This window comes from Equus przewalskii, chromosome 15 (assembly GCF_037783145.1).
Source record: "Equus przewalskii isolate Varuska chromosome 15, EquPr2, whole genome shotgun sequence".
In the NCBI taxonomy this organism is placed as follows: domain Eukaryota; kingdom Metazoa; phylum Chordata; class Mammalia; order Perissodactyla; family Equidae; genus Equus; species Equus przewalskii.
The window spans coordinates 35,489,249-35,512,653 of NC_091845.1; the positions used below are offsets into that span (position 1 = coordinate 35,489,249).

Genomic DNA, 23,405 nt, shown 5'->3' on the forward strand with positions numbered 1-23,405 from the left:
ATAAAGTAGAGGAAGATGGGCACAGATGTTAGCTCAGGGCCGGTCTTCCTCAGCAAAAAAAAAAATAAAAAGGATGTTTAGAAGTCTTAGGACATGGAAAAATGCTGGTATTGGAGCATTTTGCATAAATAGGAGTAGCCTACATATCTGCTCAGGTTAGGATCAAAGAACAGTCCACCAGAATAACAAAATTTTAACTTGCTAGTACTGTTTGGAATGTGTGCCTTCAATCTGAAAATTGTACTTTGATTTTTTAAATTTATGCAATATTGATTTTGTTTATGTTTCTAGGCTGTTTCAACACAATTTAGTACTGGCTACCTAGTTCCAAAAGCATAATGTATTTCTGTTTATAGTAGTTTTTCACATAATAGCATACATGAAATTGGTAGATGGTGTTTCAGAGAAAGTTAGTTTCTGGTCCAAGTTTTGATATAAGCCATGTCCATCTTCTATTACCAGCTCTTATAAGCACTGTGAAAAGTGATCATGACAAATAAGTGAGCTTTACCACATTAAACATATTGCCTCAGCCATTATTAAGTATCTGCTTGTGAAGCTGAACACAGTGAGTTTTCACTCTATGCCTCATTTTGGTTTTATTTCATCCATAAGATGTATTCGAAGGAGTGGTATGGCCCTTTAGAGATAATCTACAGATACATTTTAACAGTCATCCACCTGAAACTGATCCACGTTCTAGAGCAGATTCAGTATTGCACTATGTGAAAGAGACAGGCATTCCTAGAAAAATACATCTGTTAATATAATAACCTTTTGGTGACCTCAGCAGTAAGGAGAAGATGCTTTTAGGAAAATAAAAAATTGGAAGGCTTAAAATACCACGTATCTCTGTGTTCTATAACTTTGGTAGTTTCTGTTTTTACTTAAGTAAACCATTATAATAACTCATTTACAAAAAGATTACTTCAAGAGGGCTAACTTCCAACATAACAGGAATTATTTTTGTTTTGAACATGAAAAGTTATATAATAACCAAGAAACTCTGAACTGTGATAGTGACCTCTAATAGGTAACTTTGGGCACAAGTAGACATCAGGTCTGCAAGTAAGGTATTTTGGTGTTCATGTTAAAGTTGCCTGTACAAGGGTCAGATAGGACACGGCTCTGGTTCAGAAGGGAACGTCCTATGCAGATACCAGATAATCCAAGTGGTTACACGTATACTAGGTCATCTGGTTGACAAAGATGAGTTCAGCTTATTTCCTGTGTTCCTTATCTTAAAAATAAAGACGTGTGTATAATAGATGGTTTTTCACCTAAGAAGTTACTGAGTGAATTAGCGACAGCTTGTTAAATCTGGTATTCATTAATTCAGCTTAGAAATGTTACAGAGCTAAATAATTCTACCTACAGTGCTGCAGTGCATGGATTATTCAAGACTGGTTGTTGGGCTGGAAGGTGCTTTATCATTGCATTATCAGAATGGTTATAGTTTACATTATAACTATTCTTGATTTTTAGGCATGAAATTGATTTAGCTTTATAATTATAAATGTAGTCTCCATTCTTTATTTAATGCTGCAAGTAGTTAGTAATATTTGTAACAATTTTATTGGCATAAAAATTTTAAATTACTACACTAAGGCATATGTATTCAGTTATGAATCCTCCTTATTCCTATTGCTAAAGCAGGTGTGTGTATTATATACACACAGGTGTATATATGTAAAATCTTCCCTCCAAGTAGCCCATGTAATAAACTTGAGAATCATCCCAGGTGCTTTTTTTCCCTGTAATTGGAGGGGTAGGAAGGCTTCAAGGTCTCTTGCTTCTCATGGGTGGGCTACAAGGCAGAGCATCTGTTGTGGCAGGCTCGCCACCTTTTTCCCACTGACACATGCTGCTCAACATGGAGCAGTTCTGTGCAGAAAGCAGCAGCGTCTTTCATGAGGCAGTACTTGGGGCAGACATGGAGCGCGTCGTAATCATCTTTGGTATCAGCCTCTCTAAAATAGACCACCATGTATTTGTGCAGGTGATTCTGGCTTCTCAGATCACTGCAGAAGAGGTTAAAGGCAAGGGGGAACAGGTCTTGGGAGTTCTCATGGGGGCTACCCTCGCTCTTGCCACAGGTACCATCACACACGTTGTTGACGTTATTAGAAAGAAGGAAGATGACTTTATCCGCTGCTTTCTTTTGAGTGGTAAGCCACTGCACTGGACCCATCTCAGCTATTTTCTTTTTCTGCCACTTTTCAAGGATAACCTCAGTTCTGCAATGGTTTTGAAGAAATTTAGTGAAGTAACAGACTGTGTGATGGAAACATATCTCAGATGGGTAAACCACAAGAACCTTAATGGGGGACAGTAGCGCGGTAGTAGGGAAGGAAGTCTTCTTGATCCTTTCTGTGGGAGCAGAAAAGCATTTGTTATCTATGAACAGCAAATGGCAGCCTTTCTCTAGTCTAAACCATTGCTGATAAATGATGTCTTGCTAGGGAATGTCAGCTGAGCACCCAGGGCATTGTCACTGCCAGAGAGGAAAATACCCTGATGTTCCTTTTGAACACGTCACCTGAAACACAGGGATGCTTAAACCTTAAAGGTGCTTTAAAAGATGTATTTTCTAAATTCCTATCACTAATTCAGTCCTCTTAAGCCATGTCTTTTCAGATAAATTCATAGAAACCGTTTAGGTTTAGGGTACTTTGTTTTAGGTAGGTTGTTGTACCTTTAGTGTTTTTAGTGCCATATATAAACAGGGACAGCTGATCTCTGCCCTTCACATCATATTTTAGGTTGGGTCAACTCAGTAGTTGTTCCATCTTCTACCTGTAGGGGGCAGAGTTTCTTTATAGTTCTGTCAATTAAGTGGTACCCCATTTCAGCTGGAACTTAACTGGAATTCTGTCCTATGTGTGCTATAGAACAGGAACTGTGTATAACAAGTACTGTAACTAATACAGCCCAAACAACATCATCTAAATATAAGTATTCCCAAGGCCAGAGTTCCACATGGCTTTCTTAGCTTAGATCATAAATTAATCTTGTTCTACCTACAACATCACAAATGGCTCAAAGGCTGCATTTATAGTTCCTTTTCTCCATGTGGAGAAGAGGAGAAGCAGAGGTTTTCAGTGGGCTTCCCTCCAGCTGTGTATCTATATAAATCCTCTGATTTCTATATTCAAGTCCTCAATTTCTGTGTTGAGATCCTCAGTGTTTTAGACTTGCCAAGGTCCTTAGAGTATATGAATTCAAGTGAGCGTTGTTCTTATGCCTTGGAAGAATTATTTTTAAAAAGTAGGAACTAGCATAGAATACCTATCACAGGTAAAATGCAGTTCGTTATTGGCTGTCTTTTGCCCATTTCAGTACTTGTAGATGCCTTAATGGTAAAAATAAAACTGGTGATAGTCACCAGATCTGGAGGTCCAGATCCTTGCTTATCTTGGCAGATGTGAGTCATTACATCACTCTTTTTAGGAGAGTTCTACGGCATTAAATAAATGCTGCTGACTCCTGTCTAATGCCAAAATGTGACTGCCTCTAGAAGAATCTCCTTTAAAAAAAACCAAAATGTTATCTCCTTATTTAGGTTTCTTTAAAGAATGGAATGATAACCCTTACCATGCCTCCACGTGAGATAGATCCCGACCGCCAGCACCCACGTGGCCACCAGCAGAGCTGGGAGGAGGAACGGCAGCCAGCCACCCAGCACGCTTCTGCCTGGGGAAGACAAAGCTTACTCACCTTCAGCAAAGAAAACCAAATTTGTCTCCTGTTTGGAAACTCAGATGTTTACTCTATGCTTCATAGAAGTTTTGATCCCTTTAACACCAAGGGTCAGTATATTTCTAGGGGGCTGTGTTCTGTGTGTGGATTGCTGTGTTCTGTAGAGTGTCCAGGTCTTTCATCAGATCTTCAAAATGGATTTGGGAGCCAGCAGGTTAAAAACAGTCCTCTAAAATCACTTGGGCTTCTTACTTCACACATACACAGGCATTTTCACCTTTTTCTTTTTTGTTCTTTGGCAAATTCATGTTATTCTGGGTGCAATTGCTTAATACATAGTACACATAGATGCCATTTTTAAAGGCTGTTTTGTTAGATTGACAAATGTGGGGGTAATGTTGCCCCCCCCCCCACAGGAATGTCAATCAGGGAAGCTCAGGCACACCAAGTGCTCAGGAATCCATAGGCACTGTGGCCCACACCCAAGTCAGGATTGTTAGGCACCCACGTTGTCTTCAGTTGGTTTGGCTGAGTTTCTAAGAATGACACCTTCCAACTTTTGACCCCACCCCTGGGCTAGTTCCGAAAACGTTTAGTTTGTCCACCTATAATGAAAGAACTAACATCTTTAAATCCAGAGAGACATTTTCCAGAACGTGCTGCTCTCCAGCACCATTAAGGTGTGTCTTTTGGTGCCAGTGTTCCTAATTTGTTATCCAAATGTTAGTGGCTTGACCACATCAAGTTACAGTCACATCTAGGCCTGGGCTACTGAGACTGATAAGAAAATCAAAATGCAGTGAAATGCACGTTTCCTTATATACTCAGTTCTTTTATGCCGTTGACTTTTTTCACCAGATCCTGGTGGCACTGAACATCCATTTTGTTTATTTTTTCCCCCTTGTGTAAATCCTGCTTGATAAAAGATCTTGAGTGATTTTATAAATAAAGCCTTCATTCTTACTCAGATTTCAGGCTCTCTGGGACAGCACTGACGTCTTTCTCTTGCACCCCGTTTCAGCGTGCACAGGGAGGGATGCTCTCCCTCATGCTCCCCCCGCACATACACACCCCGTCCTGAGCCTCTGATCTTCCTGGGGGAGTGAGCGGGCACTTACTGTTGTCTGGAGGGGAGGAGGCCCCTGTGTGTGGGCAAAGCACCACGATTCCTCTGCGTCGGATGCAGTCACTGCCACAGGTATGGAAATACGGAGTCAGCTAAGGAAAAAGGGGAGTCCCAGAAAGTTCAAAATCTCAGCATTATTCCTACTCTCACCAAAACTTCTCTTCCCTTCTTTTCTCGTTTCACATCCCCTCACCCCCCCAGCATTGTAAGAGGATCTTTTTTTCCTTGGTCACACCACTGGAACAGAGCCCTAAAATCCAAACCCGTGACCCAAGACCAAAACACCTTCTGAGACTCCTGGGTTGTGAACCTAAACTTTGTACATGTTGCTAGCATGTTAATTTCCTTATCTAAAAGGGTTAGGTCACATCCTAATACATATACAAATATTTCCTCTGAAAAAAACAGCAGTAGAGCTCCTATTAATGGGTAAGTGCCCTGGGACTAGGAAAGTCTGGTTCCCCAGAAAAGGGGTGCACTCGTAATATGCTGACAGGTATTGATCCCTCTGGCATGTCTGAGCACTGCCATTATGTTCTAGGGAATGACAATAAAAGCTCCTTAAATCTCTGGGTGTGGCTGTGTCCCACTGGGACCCTCCCTGGCCCCACATCATAAACTCAGAGTTGAAAGGGACCTGAGAGCATGTGTTAGTCCAACTTCCTGAGGCCCTGAGAGGACCAGCAGCTGCCGCTTAAAGTTCATATACTGATCGGGAACCCAAACCTTCTGATTTCAAATCCTCTGTTACTTCCTTTTGCAATTAAAACTGAAAATAAAATGATACTCCTGTCCTAGAGTTACTGTAAGGGTCTGTGGCAAAAAATGGAAATAAAAGCACTTTGGAAAGTCAACAGCAACTAATAAAAGCAATGGAGACCATGACTGTCGGTCAGCTTCCTGATGTCACCACTGTCAAGACAGACCAGGATTCCCCGCTAACATCGCTTCACACAAGACTACTGGCAGGAGCAAACTGGGGGAGCACTCGGCCACTCCAACTTTGAAAGGACTCATCAGAAGCTGTCGGTGGTGGAGCAGTTGGTCCTCGAGGGCCCCACCCCTCCCCAAAGCACCTCATTAAACCTTACCTGGACCACAGCACCTTCACTTTCCCCAGTCACTGGAATCACCACGGAAGTGCGAGTCAGTTTGTTCTGGTGCAGATGAGTGAGACACAACCAAGAACTGTGAGCCATGTGCCTGCGTAGATCAAAGCCTGCCAGTGAAGAACCTGCCCGTCCCAAACTGACTGTCAGTTCTTCGGACTGAATGTGCGTGAATAAGGATTCCTGTCCTACTTCTGAAACCTCTACCTTTGGTTGGTTTTAGATTCACAGGGACATTTCCAGGGATGCCCCCAGGGACTTCATTTTCTTTGTTGAATTAATCAAAACAGCCCAGCACATTTGGACGATAGTTCAAAAGAGCCTGTCAAGGGAATCCTAGAGTGTCTACATTCTTCTTCAACAAGACAAGGAAAGCAGGAGGATGAGGATGGGAGTGGCGTTAAGGAAATGAAGGGAAAAAAGTACCTCCAACACATTAGAAAGCCCAATTACGGTGTTATTTTGGATAAGAGCCATGTATCTGTTTCCAAGGGGACTAGTTGTAAAATTCACTTCCACCATCTTCTCGTTTTTCTTACAAGCAGTGATGTTTGGATCCCACAGACTTCCTGTAAACAAGAGAGAATCACATGGATGAAGTTGCAAACTCTTCCCTCATCCAAGTTCCCAAAAGGGCTTGACAGAAAGAAACTTAAGTGCTCAGGCCCACATCCAAGAGATACAGACTACTACACAGTGTACTTTTTTTTTTTTTGCTGAGCAAGATTTGCCCTACGCTGACTTCCATTGCCAATCTGCCGCTTTTATTGCTTGAGGAAGGTTATCCCTGAGCTAATATCTGTGCCAATCTTCCTCCATTTTATATGTGGGTTGCTGCCACAGCATGGCTGAAGAGTGGTGTAGGTCCACATCTGGGGTCCGAACCCACAAACCCAGGTTGCTGAAGTGGAGCACATGAACTTAACCATTATGCCATGGGGCTGGGCCCTACCCAGTATGCTTTTATTCATCATTGCTCCCAGAATCTCAAAGTACCTGCTGCCCAAGAAAGTTGAGGGGCCCCACGTCACTGCTTTGCTAAAGAGCTTCCCTGGGCTGAGGGTGGGGGAGGTGCAGATTGAGTTCTATTTCTCACGCTATTCTCAGCATCCATTTTGAGTTCAAAGCTGGGGTCAGTATTTTCTCCTTTCTAGGATGGGGAGAAGGAGCCACAGGTCTGAGATTACAGAGCAGGTGAATTCAGGTTCAGGACTACAACTCCAAGAACTTCTTGGTTCCAGGAGCTTCATCCATCAGACCATTCTGCCAGCTTTACTGGATGGAAAGAAATAAGGAACTGTCTCATAGCTTAGAGGATACCCTGACAGGTCTACTCTCCGAGAAGTCAGTTGTTTCATTCATATGACTTGCAAATCAGCTTTAGGTGATTTTCCGGGAACATGATGTATAATGGCATGCACCATTTTCTCCACCTGGGAGACCATTTCAGGCCCCAGCCCAGAATTGTCTTTAGGAGTTCAGGTCCAGGGCTGATTGAAGGCTCTCAGAGCTCCTCACACCTGCAGCATCCCCCACACTCCCTCTCCCTCTCCGTAGGAGGCAAGAGAGGAAGCACAGTACCCCAAGTCTGCCTTCCAACAAGGAGACCACCTGCAGCTCAGTCTGACAGGAGACACAGGGATGACTTGTGGGGTGGGGGCGCCTAAAAGATTTGGACCACTTCCCCCAAACACTACGAGCTTCATTAGCATCCTAAGACTACAGTACCAGGAATTTACACAAATCTTTGTAAAATCCTTGGAAATTAGACACTTGGGACTGATTATCCTGAAGGGGCTTATTTCAAAACATAAAGGGTAGGGGCAGGTTCTAAAAGCCTAGCTTGTGAGAGGTGAACCCCTGTGAGGACTCGGGTTGAGAGGAAGCTTCTAGGTCATTACTTTAGCCAACACTCCCACCTTGTTTGCTAATCCAAACAAGGCTCTCAGGGTTCCCATGGCCACAGGTCAGGGGTACTGGCATCTGAGCAGGTGGAGGCACTTACAGATTCCTCTCCCATCAGGAAGCACCTTCAATCACGCCACTATAAGTGCAGTGTGGGCTAAAATGTTAGTTTAACCAAGAGGATGGGGTGTTTTCTGTGACTGTTGCTCACTGCATAAACCTACTAAGACTCTGTCCTTCGTGGACAGGCTGCCTGATTCCGTGGGCACAGCGCTGGCCAGGGATCAGCCTTCACTGCCTGAGCAGCTTGGAGACAAAACACCCCTGCTCTGGGCCTCAGCTTCTTCGTGGAGGATGGACTGAGCTGTGCTGGCCCACGTTCGGAGTTTCGTCTAATAACAAAAGCAAATGCTCTATTTACTTACCTGCCTCGATGCACTTTTTTTTGTATTTCATTACATGGTCTAGGCAGCCTGGAAATTCGAATGAAAGATTTTACATTTTCAAAGAAGGTATCTCTGTTCCACCCCCTCGCCATCAAGCATGCATGCACACATGCCTACCACACTTGTGCCGAATTGCCAGAACATTCAAGATGTGAGGTAAGAAGCAAATTTAAATGGGATGCTAACATTTTACTGTTAAACAGGAGATTACGTACCCATGAAATGATAACCAGAGTCTAACTGAAATACAACTTTTGTCCAAACACCATCTATGATGCCCAGGAGAAGACTCAAACCATCCTTTGAAAATGAGGTTTGGTGATATATGTAAATATCGCCCCTTCCAGGAGGTGGAGCTTAATCCACCCCCACCCCAGGGTGAGTAGACTTAGTGACTTGTTTCAAAAACTAGAGTAGGGAAAGGGAAAAACAGGAGATTTACATGGAGACGCCTGGCAGACGCCACTAAGCCAAGTGATGAAGGCAAACACGTCCATGACGTGTGGATGTCACCGTCCCTGACAGGATGCGATGAGAAGGGTACTTCAGCTCTCCAGTGTTCTCTCCCAAAACCCATATCCCGACTCTAACCGTGAGAAAAATGGCAGACAGACCCAGATGGGGCGCACTCTACAGCACGCCTGGCCAGCCCTCCTCAAGACTGCCGAGGGCATGAAGAACAAAGACAGACTAGGAAACTGTCGGGGACCAGAGGAGACTAAAGAGAGGAGACTAAATGCAAGTGGAACAGAAAGAGGACATTAATGAAAAGCCTGGCGAAATCCAAATAAAGTCTGGAGTTTAGTTAATAGAAATGCACCAATGTTGGCTTCTTAGGTTTGACAAATGTACCACGGTAATGTCAGGTGTTAACAATAGGAGAAATAAGAGGCATATGGGAACTCTTTGTACGATAGTACAATTTTTCTGCAAGTCTAAAACTATTCCAATATAAAAACGTTTATATTTTTTAAAATGAGGTTTGGTCTCATCAAGAAAGCTGGAAACTACTGTGTAGTAAATGATGTGGCACCAAGACCGGCCTGGACCACAATTTCAAAGAATAACAATGAATTTAGAAATCACCCCATTTGGCTTCGATGCTTACGCCTGAGACAGAGGACAGGAGTGGACTACAGAACAGGTGACCTAGCCTAGATGGGGTGGCGTGGGAACTGCTGCAGCCAGGCACCGTGCTGCACCCTTCACACACGTGACCCCCTCTTATCCTTGCTGCAGCCCCATGCGTGACATTGCAGTGTGATACTAGGAGCTGATCGCATGTCCTAGAGCAGGGGGAAGAACCTAGCCTTCAATTCAGCGCCACCCTGCCTGTCACCGACAGCTCAGAGGATGAGCCCGCTGGAGTCTAGAGAGACTCAGCAGCACACTGTCAAACAGCACAGCCTACTAGAGCTAAAACTGGAACATATGTTTTGCATCAGTGACATAAAGAAGGCTAAAGTGCATTAATGAAGAAGGACCAGAGTTTGAACGTCAGCTTCACTTTTACTGTGTGTGTAAGGCAGGGCAAGTTACTTAAGCTCTCAATTTCTTCATCTGTAAAACAGGGCTATCTTAACCTCAGGGTGGTTGGAGGCTTAAGTGAGATGATATATGTCAAGTGCTGAGCACAGTGCTGGACACACAGGAATGAGCTTTTTCCTATATTTTACCCAACTTAATCCTCTCCACTCTGTGAGTGAGGTGCAGTTCCCATTGTGTCCGTATGACAGGTGAGGAAGCCGAGACTGAGCGAGGTCACATGCCTTGTCCAGGGTACCCTGGCCTCTCTGTAGCAAACCACATACCCCAAAGCAAGCATCCCAGCGAGGCAGAGAATAACAGAAGAGTGCGGAAGTTTACCTGGTGAGGTGAAATTCACAGACAGGGAGGGGCCGTCTCCATTCATATTTGCATTGGGGATATTATGGGCCCCAATGAAATAGAGTGTGTCCAGCTCCACAGGAAAGCCTATGTAGGAAAACGTCCACTGGAAGGCAAAGCAAGGAACCCCTGAATTTCTGGAACATGGCAATGCAGAAACATAGTTCCTTCGTCTATTGCCCATTTCATTTATAATTTCATTCCTTAACCTACTGCTGAAATGTATGTCTCTAGCCAATTCTTCTAAGAGAGTGGACCCCACACAATTTGCCTGTGTAACTCACAGAATCAGAGAAGTGTGAGATTTTAGAGCTAGGATATAACTTAAATTCAGCTCCCCTCACTTTGCTGATGGGGAAGCTGAAGCCCAGAGATGCTGACTTGCCCAAGGCACACAGCAGAGAAGTGGCCAAAAATGGGATTTGAACCCAGGCACCCTGCTGCAAGCTCCAAGTTGTAGCTGCTCACCAGCCCATGTGTGCAGCACATCATCCCTGCTCCCTAAGCAAAGAGCCTAACTTCAATCACAATCAGCCAAAGGCTATCAAAGTGCTTACTTTGCCGCCAGAGGGTCTGGTCTGAGTCTGGAAGGCCTCTGTGTAGTTGCACCTCACGCAGCTGTAGGACTGGAAGTTGCTTTTGCCTGTCACGCAGATCTTGGTGGCCTTCAAAAAGCGGATGCTGGCTGCCAACATAGGCAAGAGGGCAGTTGTTTATTTAGCACCTACTATGTGGCTGACTTGATGCTAGACAGTTTATGTGCCTCATTTCAGTTCATATTCACAACAGCCCTAAAAGGTAGGTGCCATTATGGTCCCCAGTTTACCGATGGGGTGAGTGAGGTTCCAGGAATTTCAGGGAGCTTTGCCTAAGCTTACGAGCTCATCAGCAGCAGCACGTGGATTCAAATTCCAAAGCGCAAGCTCTTTCTTCCTCACAGGTGAGGCTGAATTGCACAGGATACAAGGCTCTGTACTATTCTGGGGATCTTTTAAGAGGAACAGGCCTGCCTTGGGGAAAACCATGAAGGCCCTCCAGTGTCATCACCAAACCTGCCTGTTCTGGCTGCACCTTTATCCCTGCTGATGCTTCTCCCTGGAATGCCCTTTCCTCCTAGTCTCTATCTCTCTAGGACTTACTCCTTCAAGGCCCAACTCATGCCTATCACAAGAGCTCCCCAAACAAGAGCTCCCCCTGTGCTAGGTGTGGGGCCAAATGCCCCATTGCATCATCTAATTTAAAGTGGTCTCACTCCTCTCCGTCCCCATCCCACTCAGCTGGAGCACTGCCTCTTCTAAGATTCCCCTGACACTGGGCCTGGGCCTGCCTCCCCCCGCCCTCTGAGAACCCTGCTGGGCAAGGACTGTAGCCAACTCACATCTCTGTGCCAGGCACTCCTGAGTTCCTGACTGGATGCAATTTAACTGAAATCAGCAGGTAGAAACCACAGACATGGGCTTTAGGGCCCCAGGATTCGTTCAGTGAAAGAACTCACAAGCTGTCCTGGGGAATTGCCAGGACTTCCATGTTGCCATTTGGGAAATGGAAGAGTAACCTTCCTAAGGCAGCGCTTTTCCTAAACTTGGAGGACTCATCTCTGGCCTTACTCTGTTTTCTCCCATGAAGCAACATAACGTACAGAGAAGTACACATCCTAAGTGTACCACTTGATGTGTTTTCACACTGGTGTAGCCAGTACCCAGGTCAAGAAACACCCCAGGAGTGCCCCTCACACTTCTGACATCAGTCGGTCCCCACCAAAGAGGAACCGCTATCCTGACTCCTAACCCTCAGATGAGTTTTGCCTCTTCTGCACGTTTTGCTAATGGAATCATATGGTACGCAGGGCTGTAGGCAGGCATTCGGATGTGAATGTGAACTCTCTTGACCCTGGCTTCTTATGTTTGGGAGATTCATCCATATTGCGTCTTGTTGTAGCTCGTTCATGCTCACCGCTTTATTTGATTCCATTTTGTGGTTCCAATTCTATTGTTAGGCATTTGAGCGCTTTCCATTTTTTGGCCTTTATGAATAATGCTACTATGAACATTCTAGTATGTGGCTTTGGGTGCACGAATGTATGTATTCTGTTGCGCCATGCCTAGGGGTGGCATTAATGGGTCATATAGTTCGCACATTTCTGCTTTAGTAGACACTTTAGGCCTTATCTTTGATGCAAACTTACCATCTGCCCGGAGTATCCAGCTTATGTTCATCAAAACTGAATAGTCCTCTGTTGCAACCCTGCTTTTAACAGGTTCCACCTGGAGGTCCCTCAAGTCTCCTGGGGTCAGAGTGTGTTGAACCATCCACTCTGGAGACGGTCCTGGAAGAAGGTGAGACTGACCATGACACTCCCTTCCCTGGCCCAATCTAATGCCATCTGTTCTAAGTGACCCACCCTGATCCATCCTTAATCACAATTCATTTCTTCTTCCTGCTAAGGCAGGCAAGACATTTCTCAGTGTTGGCTGACATAAATCATAGCTGATGCTCAACATCCTGGCCCCAACCTGTAGAGTGCTTGGGACCACGCCGGGTGCCTGTATACATATGTATGTATTTGACATGTTTATTAGGATCTGTCCTGCCTTCCCCATGCCTCAACCTGGACACTAGCCAGCTGGCCCACATGATTCCCTCTTCCCACCTTCTAGTTTTTGCTGGTACCAGCTCTCCTCCAGATCACCTCCATTCACATTTCTCGTGCAGAAGCCCACCATTCTTCAAATGCTATCCTTGCAAACACTACTTCTTCTCTAAGACATCTGCTTCCTGTGCCCAACTATAAATGATCTCCCTCCCACAGCACTTGATCTCCCTCCAAGGAGAGGCAGGCCTTGCTCTCCACCTTGCACAGCAATTCCCACCCTGCTTGTGTCCCCCGTACTGGCCAGGAGGCCCGCCTGTCTGAAATGCCAGGAGCTCTGCCTTGGACAGAGAGAGGTGTCATCTGCAGTGGCTAACAAAGCAGTGGCTCACCCTGTGCGTGGTCACGATGACCCACTGCCTAAATTTAGGCCCCCTAAAGCCCAGCTGTGCTTTCACTGTAGAGCCCCAAATACCCTTTCCCTAGCATACCTACCGGCTTCAGAGCCACACTGAATCGTCTGCAAGAGAGAAAGAAACCAAATGTTATGTTGAATGTCAGCAAGCCACAAGCCTTCATTTGTCAAATTAGAGAAAACTCCATCTTTTTCCTTAAATGCATCTACAAGCAATGAACATTTAAAGAAAAGCTGAGCTGGTTCCACTTCAGTTTGAGGGAGACTAAGCTACCCCATATGCTATGAGGGACCACAGACTAGCCATCAGGATACTTGATCCTCCAGCCTGCTCATCACCTCACTTAAAGAGCAGAGATGGGTCTCCAACTCTCTCTGTGCCTCGGCCTTCCCTGCTACAAGCAGGGGATGACTCTGGACCATCATGCAGGCCCCTTCACACTCTAATGTTTAACTGTAGGTTTTCAGGACAGTCTGTTCATTGATTTTCCCCAGGTTAAGGGCTGGCTATACTAAGATGATGAACAGAAGAAAGCTATGAATGCAGTCCATAGTACCTTCCCCAGATTCTTTAAAATATTCCTCTTCTAATACAAAAGGACTCACCTAAGCTATCTAGAAAATCATAAAGCAACTGTGATCTTATCATGGTTTTTTTGTGGGGTTTTTTTGGTGAGGAAGATTGGCCCTGAGCTAATGTCTGTTGCCAGTCTTCCTCTTTTTGCTTGAGGAAGACTGTTGCTGAGCTAACATCTGTGCCAATCTTCCTCTACTTGTATGTGGGACACGGTCTCAGCATGGCTTGATGAGTGGTGTGTAGGTCTGCACCCAGGACTCGAACCCATGAACCCTGGCCCACCAAAGCAGAGCACCTGAACTTAACTACCGTGACACCGGGCTGGCCCCCCATCATGTTATCTTTTTAAAGGAGCTTTAAAAAAATAAACATGTACCATCAGTGTCCAGGAAAGGCCATTACTAAATCCTTTGGAGTTAACTGCTCATGTCTTTTTATAAAAGTAATTAGTACTTTGGTTTTGGAACAAAATACTGGACCTAAAATATTTAATTTATAGGCAGCAGCAAGTTCCAGAGACAAAACCCAATGTGATAAGTCCAGCAGCTGTGGAATCTGATTCTTCTCAGCCTCAACATTTCCAAACACCTTGTAAGACAGAAGGCAACACTTCTGAGGGTTTGAGTAATCTGGGTTTGGATGAAACTGTCAGTCACTCATCCTTGTCTTTTTATAGCTGAACTCCAAGGGATACCATCAGGTGTTTTTTTCAAACAAATAAGCCGCCATACTGGGAGCTGAGTTCTTGTCAAAGGACTAGTGAGACAAGTTTTAGGAACAAGCAAAGCAACTACAGAGTTCAAACTGTTCACCTTATAGCAACAACTGCAAAGGCAGTGAATTCTTTCTCCAGGGGAAAAGGCCAAGGGGGCCCCTGAACGGAGACGGAGGGCAAGGAGAGTAGCTGAAGACCAGGGCACGTGAAAGGGGTTTGTTCATAACCGTGTAACGAGTAACCACGTGCTTTTATGCTGTATGCTGTGCTAAGAGGGCAGAGTTTCAAATGCTATTCTGGGGATGAGTTTTTTCTTCTCTAATGAGCCAGAAGATTCCCTCATCCTTCAAGGCTGGGAAAGAAAGGAAACCTTCCAGAGAGTTCAGGAGCTTGCCAGTTCTGGGGGCATAGCACCCCAGCACAGCGGAATCAACATGGCAAAACCGACAAGTGGTAATGAAGAAGCAGTTCTTGTGCCCCAAATGGTGGGCAGACTTTAAGACCCCAAGCAGTAACAGTACTGAGCACCTACCATGTGCCAGGTGGGCTCTTGGCTGCCGCCCGCAGGCCCTGTTGCTGCTCCTCCCTGGACCCTGGGGAGTTAGGTATTACCCTTCGTTTTACAGATGAGGACACCGAGGCTCAGTGGGCATAAATGACTGAATCAAGAGCGCACGGTGGCATTTGAGCCAGGTCTGTCTGATTCCCACACCCCTGACTCAAGCAGCCTGACGCCCGGTGCCCGCCTGGCGTGGACCAGCCGGGCTGCCCCAGAGGGTACAGATGAGCCCCGTCCAGACGGCCCTCCGTGAACGCCTGTGAGAAGCGTGAGCTGGCGTGTCGGACGCCGTCAGGGTACGGGCTCGAGGGACGGGAACGCAGGAAAGGGGCGCGGACGGGGGCTTACCGGCTCTCGGGGCACGGCACCCCAGCACAGCGAGGCCAGGCTCAGCAGCACTAGCGACATCGCGGGGCCCCGGCCAGCCTCCCGCCGCGCCCTTATCCCCGCGCCGCGGGCCACACCTCCGGGCTCCGCCTCCCACAGCGCTGCCCCGGCCTTGCTGCCCTGGCTGAGGGCGGGTCCCCTCGTCACCTCCCCGGGTGGGGAACGTAGAAGCGCCCTCGCCCACAGGGGCTCGGAGGGATGAGCCGGGTCCGAGAGGCTGGGGGCCCTTGGCAGGCAGAGCTGGAGCAGCCGCGGCGCGCGCCGGCCCCCGCGCACACGTGGGTGCAGTGAGCCAGGTGCACGATTGCACTCACGCCTTCGGGTGCGCGCGCCCCGGCTGCCCCCTGCGCCCAGGGGCCTGCCCCGGAGCAGAGTGGGTCCGAGCCGCCCGCGGGTCCCTCCTCGCAGCGGAGAGCGTGCGGTGCGCCGGCGCCGTCCGTTACAGAGAAGCTGGCTAGGGCTGGGCCGCCGGTTGCTCCCCCTGCTTCCGCTCCTGCTCCCGCTCCTGCCCCTGCTCCGCCGCAGCCGACCGTCCCGGCGCTCGGCCCCAGCCGCCGACGGTGAGTAGCGGGGGACTCCGAGACTGGGGTTCCCCGGAAACAAGGGGTGGGGCCCGCGGGCCGCCGAAGGCTCTTTGAGTTCTTCGGGGAAGCTAGTTCTTCGCGGGAACTAAGTTATATGTTGTTAGGATAACAGATACTCCCTCTCTTCAGGTTTTCTGATAAATGTGTATTTCCACAAAGTGACGTCTGTCACTAACACTTGGTTCTCCGAAGGCGACAGCCTCCAGCTCTGTCGGTTTGGAGCTGCGGCTCTCGAGAGTCACGGTGCCCAGGATCTCGAAGCGCTGCCTTACCTGCAAATTCTGGGCCCGCCCTCAGGGATTCCCGCCCAACCCCCCAGGTCGGGGCGGTCCTTGGTCTGCGCTTAACAAGCCCTCCACGGTAATTCTGAGGCCGGTGGCCGGGACCATCCTTTGAGACACAATGGTTTGGGGGAAAGTTAACAAAAATCAGTTGGGCTAGAAGTGGACTGCAGAGCTTGGCACCCTGCTGCTTCAGCCCCCTTGGTTTGCAAAGGACAAGGTTGGGGTGATCGACTCAAGGTCACTTAAACTTGTAGACTGAGTTACTCCATTCTGTAGATGAGGAGACCAAGGCCCAGAGAGGGATGTGGGACTTATGGATGGAGTTGTCAGCTGGCCAGAATTTGTACTTAGTCAAGCAGCTGTTTTTGCTGAGCTCCTACTCTGTGTCAGGCCTGGCCCACTAGCCAGATTCAGATTTGAGCCTGCATGGAGGTGGGCCCAGCCTCAAGGTCAGCTGGGGGCCCTGGCATGCATTCATGTGGGGTTCTAGATGACGTTTCCAGAGACCTGGCCTGGTTCCTGACCAAGGAGTCTTGCTCAAGTGAGGTTGTTGCCTCACCCCTGCCTCAAGCTGGACCACCCTGGGCCCCTTGCTCAACTTCTCTGAGTTGCCTTGAGCCCTGTGCTGCCTGAGCTCATTTCTGGCTCTAATAGTTGTCTTTCTTCTCAGCAAACACCTGCAGGGTGCTAATACTGGGGTGCAAAGGTGAACGACAGCTGATGGGCATGCTTGAACTGAGGATGAGTGCAAAGGCACCTGTACCCGCCCTGCTGCGAAAGCACAGATGGAAACAGCCTCGTCTGCCAGCTCGAGATCTTGAACTTTGTCCTGTGGTGCAAGGAACCACAGCAGAGGTTGAGGTCGTGGTCAATTTTCAGTTTTAGAAAGGCTGCTTGGGTGACTGTGCAGGGCAGTGCGGGGCCACCCCCTCTGAGACCAGCAAGAAGGCAGCTGCTAACCAAAATGCATTCACTTGATGGACAGCTGAGTCCCTGCCATGGGCCAGGCTCTGAGCTGTGCTGGCTGGCTGTGAGCAGACCCTGCTGCAGGAGCTTGAGACTGTGGAGTGCGAGGGTTTTGCAGACAACCAGGGGTGCAGGTTTACACCTGGAGACAGGAATTGTGAATCAGACATTTACAGAGGGTGGGAAAGAGGGGAGGAGGATAGGGTCCTGGGGGAGGAGAGCTTCATGGAGGTGAGGGCCAGGAGGGGCTGCACCAGGAAAACCCAGGAGGGCACAGCCTGTGGCATCAGATGGGGCAGAGAGGCCAAGGATGGCCTGGCTTGAGGTGGGCCCTGGCTTAAGTCACTGGCAGTGAGGGGGGCTTTGGCAAGAGGGGTGAGATAGGCATGGGAGGAAGTGCATTCAGAGATGGGAGTAGGGTTGGGTGGTTTTGTGTCAAGAAAAGGAGAATCTGAGGTTCTTTCTCTGGGGGAAGGAGTTGGTGGGCAAAGGAGAGAGGAAGGGAGGTGAGGATGGTGTGCAGGTCGCTGAGCATGTGGGTAGGAGGAGTGGAAGGAGGGGCATTGGGCAAGGGGTGCTGGGCATTGACTCGGGACAGACTGAGTGAGTCCCCTCCTCCCACTGCCCTGGATCCAGGGTGGGACAGAGATGACGCCACCCTGGTCCTGGCCCTCTGGGGCTTCAGGGATGGGGATGATGCCCATGGCCAGCTGTGTAGACAGGCCTGTGGGGTGGGGGGTCGAGAGGAGAGCCCTGCAGCCGCAGCTGGTATTCTCTGTGGGCAAACAAGATGTGCCTGCCTGTCTCCTTGGGGGTTTCCGCAGTGGCTCAGAAGGTCATTCCAAAACGTGAGAGGTCCTTGTTCATTAGACATGCAGGCTCCAAGGTGGCCAGCTGGAAGGGACACCATTTGCTTAAATGCCTAAACCCAAGAACTTTGTGGCTTTATAAACTGGAGGCAGGGCCACTGCAGGTCGAGAGGTCTTAGATTCTTCTCTCTGTGACCTCTGGCAAGTCACTGCCCTTCTCAGAGCCTCAGTTTCCTTCTCTGTAAAATGGGATGGATGAGACAGTGAAGTGGCAATGGCTCAATGAGGTGACTCGAATCTGTGAGGGAGGCAACCTCTGGAGATGCTCTGACCTTCCCCCTTCGGTCATGAATTCTGCCAGCTCTAGGTTTCTGAAAGAGCCACTGTGCAGTGTACCTTCACGTCTGGATTAAATGCTTGAATGAATAAATGAATGCATACCTTCCTCCAAGCCTGGCGCCTAAGTCTGCCCACCCAGGAGACAGATTGGGCTTCCTCCCCATTCTCCTCTTCCTCCTTGGGTGGGGTGGAGGTCAGGGCCTCTACTGGAGCTGGAAGACCTCTCTGCCCAGTACCAATGGCCCCTGACCCCAGGCCCTCTGAGACAGGCTCTGTGTTGCTGCTGGGGGTCAAGACACCAGGGGTCCAGATCCCCTGGCTGGGCTGCCCATCCATCAGCTGCTAGGCTTGGGTAAAGCTCTGATGTCTTGGAGCCTCAGTTTCTCCATCCATAATGTGGGGCTGACATCAGACTCTGAAGAGACAGGAAGAAAGTTGAAGGATTTAAGGTGCTGTGTAAATTTAGGGACGGGGGAGGCAGGACAATAAAATAACAAATTAATGTCTCTACAGCCCTAATAGGGCCACTCCTTTGGATCCAAGTGCAATGACATTCTCAGGTTCTGTCACTTTCATTAACCTTTGTTTCTCTGCTGGGTCCATCCCTGAGAGAACAAGGCCACTGGGGTTGTTGACATGTCCCGGACCCAGCCTCCGCCCACACAGGTGGAATTTTCCACTTTGTTACTTTTGCAAATATTAATCAAGGCCCCAGCCAGGCAACAGTGGACTCATTGTCTCGTGAAGAGCAAGCCGTTTCTGGCTAATCCTGGCTGCCTCCCAGGACCCCGGAGGTTGGGCCCGAGCTGGGAGAGGGGTCCCCTGGGAGTGCGCCTGTGCTTGCTACTCCCGGCTCCAAGTTCTGCTTCAGCTGGTTGGGCTTCACAGAGTCAAGGGTAGTGCCTGCTTTGAGATCCGGAAGCCCCATGGAGAGCTGGCACCCCGCTGTTCCCAGCAGGGCCACACAGCTGCAAACATTTTCTCTGCTCCAGTGAGTTGGGGCTGGCCCAGGAACACACACAGACGCAGGCTGCAGGGTGAACTCCGCATCAGTACTACTCCTGCCAGCCACCAGGATGGAGCCCCGTGGAGTCACAACCCTTGTGGACTTGCATTGACTTTTACGTGTTGTCCTACTGGGGCCTCAAAGGAAGTCAGAACACAGAGGAGGCAGGTGCTGCTGCTGTCCTCTCAAAGCCCCAGCGGTCTGTGGGGTTAGGGGGATGGCCTCACAGGGCTGTAGGAAGGACGACTGGAGACATCAGGGGTGGGGCAGTGAGTACTGTGTCGGGCACGCGGAGCAGGGTTGGTGAGCTATTTGCTGGTCAGTGATACTTTAGTTAATCTGTTATCAGTAACATTATTTTGGTTATAGTTGCAGCATCACCATCCACACTTTATGGAGGAAGAAATGGGATGAGTGAGGCTGTGCCGGGAGCAGAGCCAGGGTGGAATCCAGGCCAGGCTGTGAACTTGATAAAATCGCCACGTGCTTTTGGCTTTGCACTTTTAATTCTTTGAAGTGTGTTTTTGGTTCTTATTTCCTTTTGCTCTCCTAACAAACCTATGAAATGGGCGGCTCTGTTCCCATTTTATAGATGAGGAAACTGAGATGTGAGATTTGGGAAATAGTGAAATTTGAACATGAAAACCTAATATATAAAACAGATACAGGTGATGTTGCATATTAGTATGAGTTTATAAGTTCATATTTGTGATTTTTTTTGCATATCGTAGTGAGAACAGCGATGCTGTTTTCATGAGTGCGCTCTTGAAAGCAGGGGCCATGGGTGCGGGTTGACATCTTACACTAGCCCTTGTGCCTCATTGACTCCTGCACGTCCGTTCAGTGATGGAGTCATTTGTAGTTGACACAAGGAAGCAGTGGGACTTTGTTAAGCAGCTCACCTGGCAGTCACAGGACCCTCTGGAGTTAAAACTATCCAGAAGTTTGAAGAGGAAGAGGTAGTGGGCACATGTGTGAAAGTTGGCTGGCTAACTGTCTCGTCACTGCACAGGTGGTTTATAAATGAAAGTGTGCATGCTACCCAATAGGCCACTGGGGTGTGATCTGGTGCCACTGCCACGCCATGGCTGGTGATTGCATCTTGACAAGGCGGGCGCTCAGCCCCTCCTGGGCCTTGCTGGCCTCTGGTGGGTCCTGTGGTAGTGCACCGGCGAGCGTGGAGTAAACGTTAGCGGTCGCAGGCCTGCTGCTGTCTGCCTAGTGCAGGGTTTGTAGGAAGAGCTGGAGTTGGCCCGCGCACCGGGGGAGGGGACGCTTTGTCCTGGAGTCTCCGCGGGCCACCTAGGCAGCTGGGGCTGAGTCTCCAGGAGATTAGTGTCCAGTCCAGAACAGTGCTTCTCAAACTCTCTCTGGTGAGGGTCCTGTCATTTGTTTGTTTTTTTAAATTTTAATCTCTCATAGGCTGATTAAAAAAATGCAATAAAAATTGCTATAATCAAAATGAAGGTACATAAAATTTAAGCCTGTTGTCTTATTATGAGACTCAACAGACATAAGGTCAAATTGCTGTAAAAGTTTCTGTGCTCTGACTTTCGATTCTGTACTTATCTTTCACAGACAATCGAAAATAGCGCGTGGGCAGTCACTGGCCGCAGACTGCCCTGAATCTTGTCACCTCTCGGGTGCATGTTTTTAAACTGAGATTTTAAAAACTGGTTAAAAGTGCACCTGAAGGAGGAAGCTGGTCGTGACCATTTGTGGAACACCCCAGACTTCTATGGAACGGTCTGAACCCCTCAACCCAGACCTGGCTCTCTGCCTTGGAGGTTCCCCGGCCCTGGTGTCCTTCCCTCTCTCCTTTAGCAGGGATGTTGGAGATTTGAAACGAACAACAGTAGTAACTCTTTTTGTTATGGAAAATTGGAAACCCATACAAAATTAGCCAGAAGAGATGGTTAAATTCCACGTTCCTGTGTTGTTTATCTCCTAATCCCTGGGGTTATTTTAAACAAAATCTCAAATATCTTTATGTTTTCTGTCCATTTTTCAGTATGTATTTCTGAAACAGTCATTTTAAACAGCTCAACCACAGGACCATTGTCACATCTGACAAACAAACAGCGATTTCTTAACATCCTCAAATATCCAGTCATGTTCAAATTCCTAAGATTCTATGTAAGATCCACACATTGTTCCCTCATGTTCTATAGATTTCCCTCGATCTCTCTCTCTCGGTTATTCTTGAGTCTGTTGTTGAACTGTATGGAGCTTCCCTTAGCCTAGATTCTGTTGATGGGGTCCCTTCACATGTTCCTCTGACCTTTGAATTCCTCTGAACTGGTGAGTGGTTCTAAGTGTGAGCAGATTCAGGTTTGAATTTTTTGGCAAGAATATTTCATAGGCATTCTTCCAGTCAGACCCCTGTCTCGACTTGAAGGAGAAGTCTGTTCTTTTCATCGTCTCCTGTGTGTGAAGTTACTTTGGTGGGGTGCAAGCTGACCTTCCACTGGTTCTGGGCTCCCCTTCATTCTGAGATCACCCCAGCTGCTGTGTGGAGAGCAGATTATGAAGCGGCATGGGAAGGGAGTCGTGGTAGCAGGGATGCTGCTAGGACGCCATTGGGAGGGTCCCAGCTACAGATGATGCAGCCCGGTCCAGGTGGATGGCCACGGGCGGACAAGAGTGGGCAGATTCTGCAGTGCCAGCCCTACCCCTTATTTATAAGAGAAGTCACTGCTGCTCTGTGCCTCGGTTTCCATGTCTGCCTCCTTTCCTGAAGTCAATGATGTATTTTTATATCCTAGTCACGTAACAAGCATTTATTGAGTGCCCGTTGTATGCTTGGCTCTGGGAGCTGCAAGCTTCCCCCACTGCCCAATGTGAGTGAACAAACATGGACGCAGCTCTGTGGACAGGCCCTGCCAGCTAGAAATCTTGGTAACTCATGGCCACTGGGCCGCCAGGCTTCTGGTGGCCTCTGAGCCCAGCACTGTGCCTGGCCCAAGGAGGACCTTCCACACCCCTAGAGAGAGAAGAGCAATCCCTCTTTATGGTGTTGGTCATTACTGCCTAAGAGCCAAGGTACCAGGGTCTTTTGTCCCCTCCACCCTCCTCTCGTTTCCACTCTGACTTATCAGAGCCCACCTCCAGTGCGTGCCTGCATGTCCCCCATATCACCTGGGGCCTTCTCTGCTACAGGAGCCCACTCACCCAGGCCTAGTGCAGCCCAGAGTGCAGGGGGTTTAATGTCTGGAGGAACACCCCTCTTCCTCAGGGGCCAGCCCGAGACTCTCCGACCCTCCACCCCAGTCCATCATGTGATTGATTCTGGGAGGGGCCCTGCCTCCTAAACACACCTTGTGTGCACATACTGCTCACACAGACTGAATCCACAGACACAACTGGGAGGGAAAGAAATGGGGGCAAGCCCGAGGAGCTGTCCCTGGACGTCTTGCATCCAGGCCCCCTCCCCCGGGCGTTAGGACTCTAGGTTCTCCTGCCTTACATTGCTTTTGGTGAGCCACAACCATGGAGGTTTTAGAAAGTGGGGAGACCAAGTAGGGAGTGGAAGGCTGTGCACAGAGGGCAGATGCCTGGAATGTAGGGCACAAGGTCCCACAGGCCCTGTGGGGGCAGCAGAGGGGTGGAGGGAGAGCAGACTCACTCTCGAGGAGCTGCAAACACCGGAGGCACCCATGCATTACCAACAGGAAATCCCGGGCCCCAGGTCACACAGCAAGTCCCAGCAGAGCTGGGGATGAAAGCCCAGCCTTTGGAGCTGCGTCAGACTCGGGGGCTTCCACCTTGGGGCTTTCTTGGGCAGCCCAAGGCATGTCCTGCCCAGCGTCTGCCCTGCCCTGTGTCGTGCCCTCAGCCGCTGCACCAGGAGGGCCAGAAGCAAGTGGGTCCTGCCACGCGGCCCAGAGTCATCTCCAAAGCAGCAAATGAGTAGCTCTTTCGAGAAGAGAATTTCTGATTCATTTGTTTATTGTGCACAGATGTGTTGGAGATGGGATTCCTAGGAAGAGAAACTTGATTTTT

At 48.6% G+C, this 23,405-nt stretch overlaps 3 protein-coding genes and 1 long non-coding RNA gene across 9 annotated transcripts in view; 3 read left to right on the forward strand and 1 right to left on the reverse strand.

The window, feature by feature from the left end:
• The window catches only part of ACTR8 (actin related protein 8), a 19,951-nt gene extending 15,283 nt beyond the window's left edge, over positions 1 to 4,668 (forward strand). For 2 of the 3 annotated variants that reach the window (XM_070577074.1, XM_070577077.1), the window contains one exon: positions 3,563 to 4,668. The gene's annotated coding sequence lies outside the window, so the exon portion shown is untranslated. Of the gene's footprint in view, positions 1 to 2,096; positions 2,169 to 3,562 lie in introns of all 3 variants that reach the window. The other variant, XR_011527449.1, reaches the window with a different exon arrangement.
• IL17RB (interleukin 17 receptor B) lies at positions 1,553 to 15,529 on the reverse strand. 2 transcript variants are annotated; one of them, XM_008535018.2, is made up of 11 exons: positions 15,377 to 15,529; positions 13,258 to 13,282; positions 12,358 to 12,498; positions 10,730 to 10,857; positions 10,152 to 10,278; positions 8,265 to 8,312; positions 6,361 to 6,503; positions 5,917 to 5,982; positions 4,818 to 4,917; positions 3,595 to 3,693; positions 1,553 to 2,370 (listed from the first exon to the last, which is right to left on the reverse strand). In XM_008535018.2, exons 1-11 carry the CDS (start codon positions 15,434 to 15,436, stop codon positions 1,808 to 1,810), a joined length of 1,500 nt encoding a protein of 499 aa, XP_008533240.1. In that variant the 5' UTR covers positions 15,437 to 15,529; the 3' UTR covers positions 1,553 to 1,807. The 2 variants fall into 2 exon arrangements, with proteins under 2 accessions (XP_008533240.1, XP_070433182.1); XM_070577081.1 differs by lacking the exon at positions 8,265 to 8,312.
• On the forward strand, positions 4,760 to 14,349 carry LOC139076152 (uncharacterized). Its single transcript, XR_011527450.1, has 3 exons — positions 4,760 to 4,897; positions 12,430 to 12,508; positions 14,254 to 14,349. It is a non-coding gene; the product is annotated as an uncharacterized lncRNA (long non-coding RNA).
• Positions 15,511 to 23,405, forward strand: part of CHDH (choline dehydrogenase) — a 32,828-nt gene continuing 24,933 nt past the window's right edge. The window contains exons 1-2 of one of the 3 annotated variants that reach the window (XM_070577079.1): positions 15,519 to 15,975; positions 16,129 to 16,359. The gene's annotated coding sequence lies outside the window, so the exon portion shown is untranslated. Of the gene's footprint in view, positions 15,976 to 16,128; positions 16,360 to 23,405 lie in introns of all 3 variants that reach the window. The other 2 variants (XM_070577078.1, XM_070577080.1) reach the window with 2 other exon arrangements.

Excerpts from the sequence above, each read along its gene's own strand:
- IL17RB (XM_008535018.2), bottom strand. The coding sequence starts at position 15,436 with ATGTCGCTAGTGCTGCTGAGCCTGGCCTCGCTGTGCTGGGGTGCCGTG. Across the intron at positions 13,283-15,376 it reads GTGCCGTGCCCCGAGAGCCG|ACGATTCAGTGTGGCTCTGA; the intron begins GTAAGCCCCCGT and ends TCTCTCTTGCAG. Across the intron at positions 2,371-3,594 it reads CTATCTCACGTGGAGGCATG|AAAGGATCAAGAAGACTTCC; the intron begins GTAAGGGTTATC and ends CTGCTCCCACAG.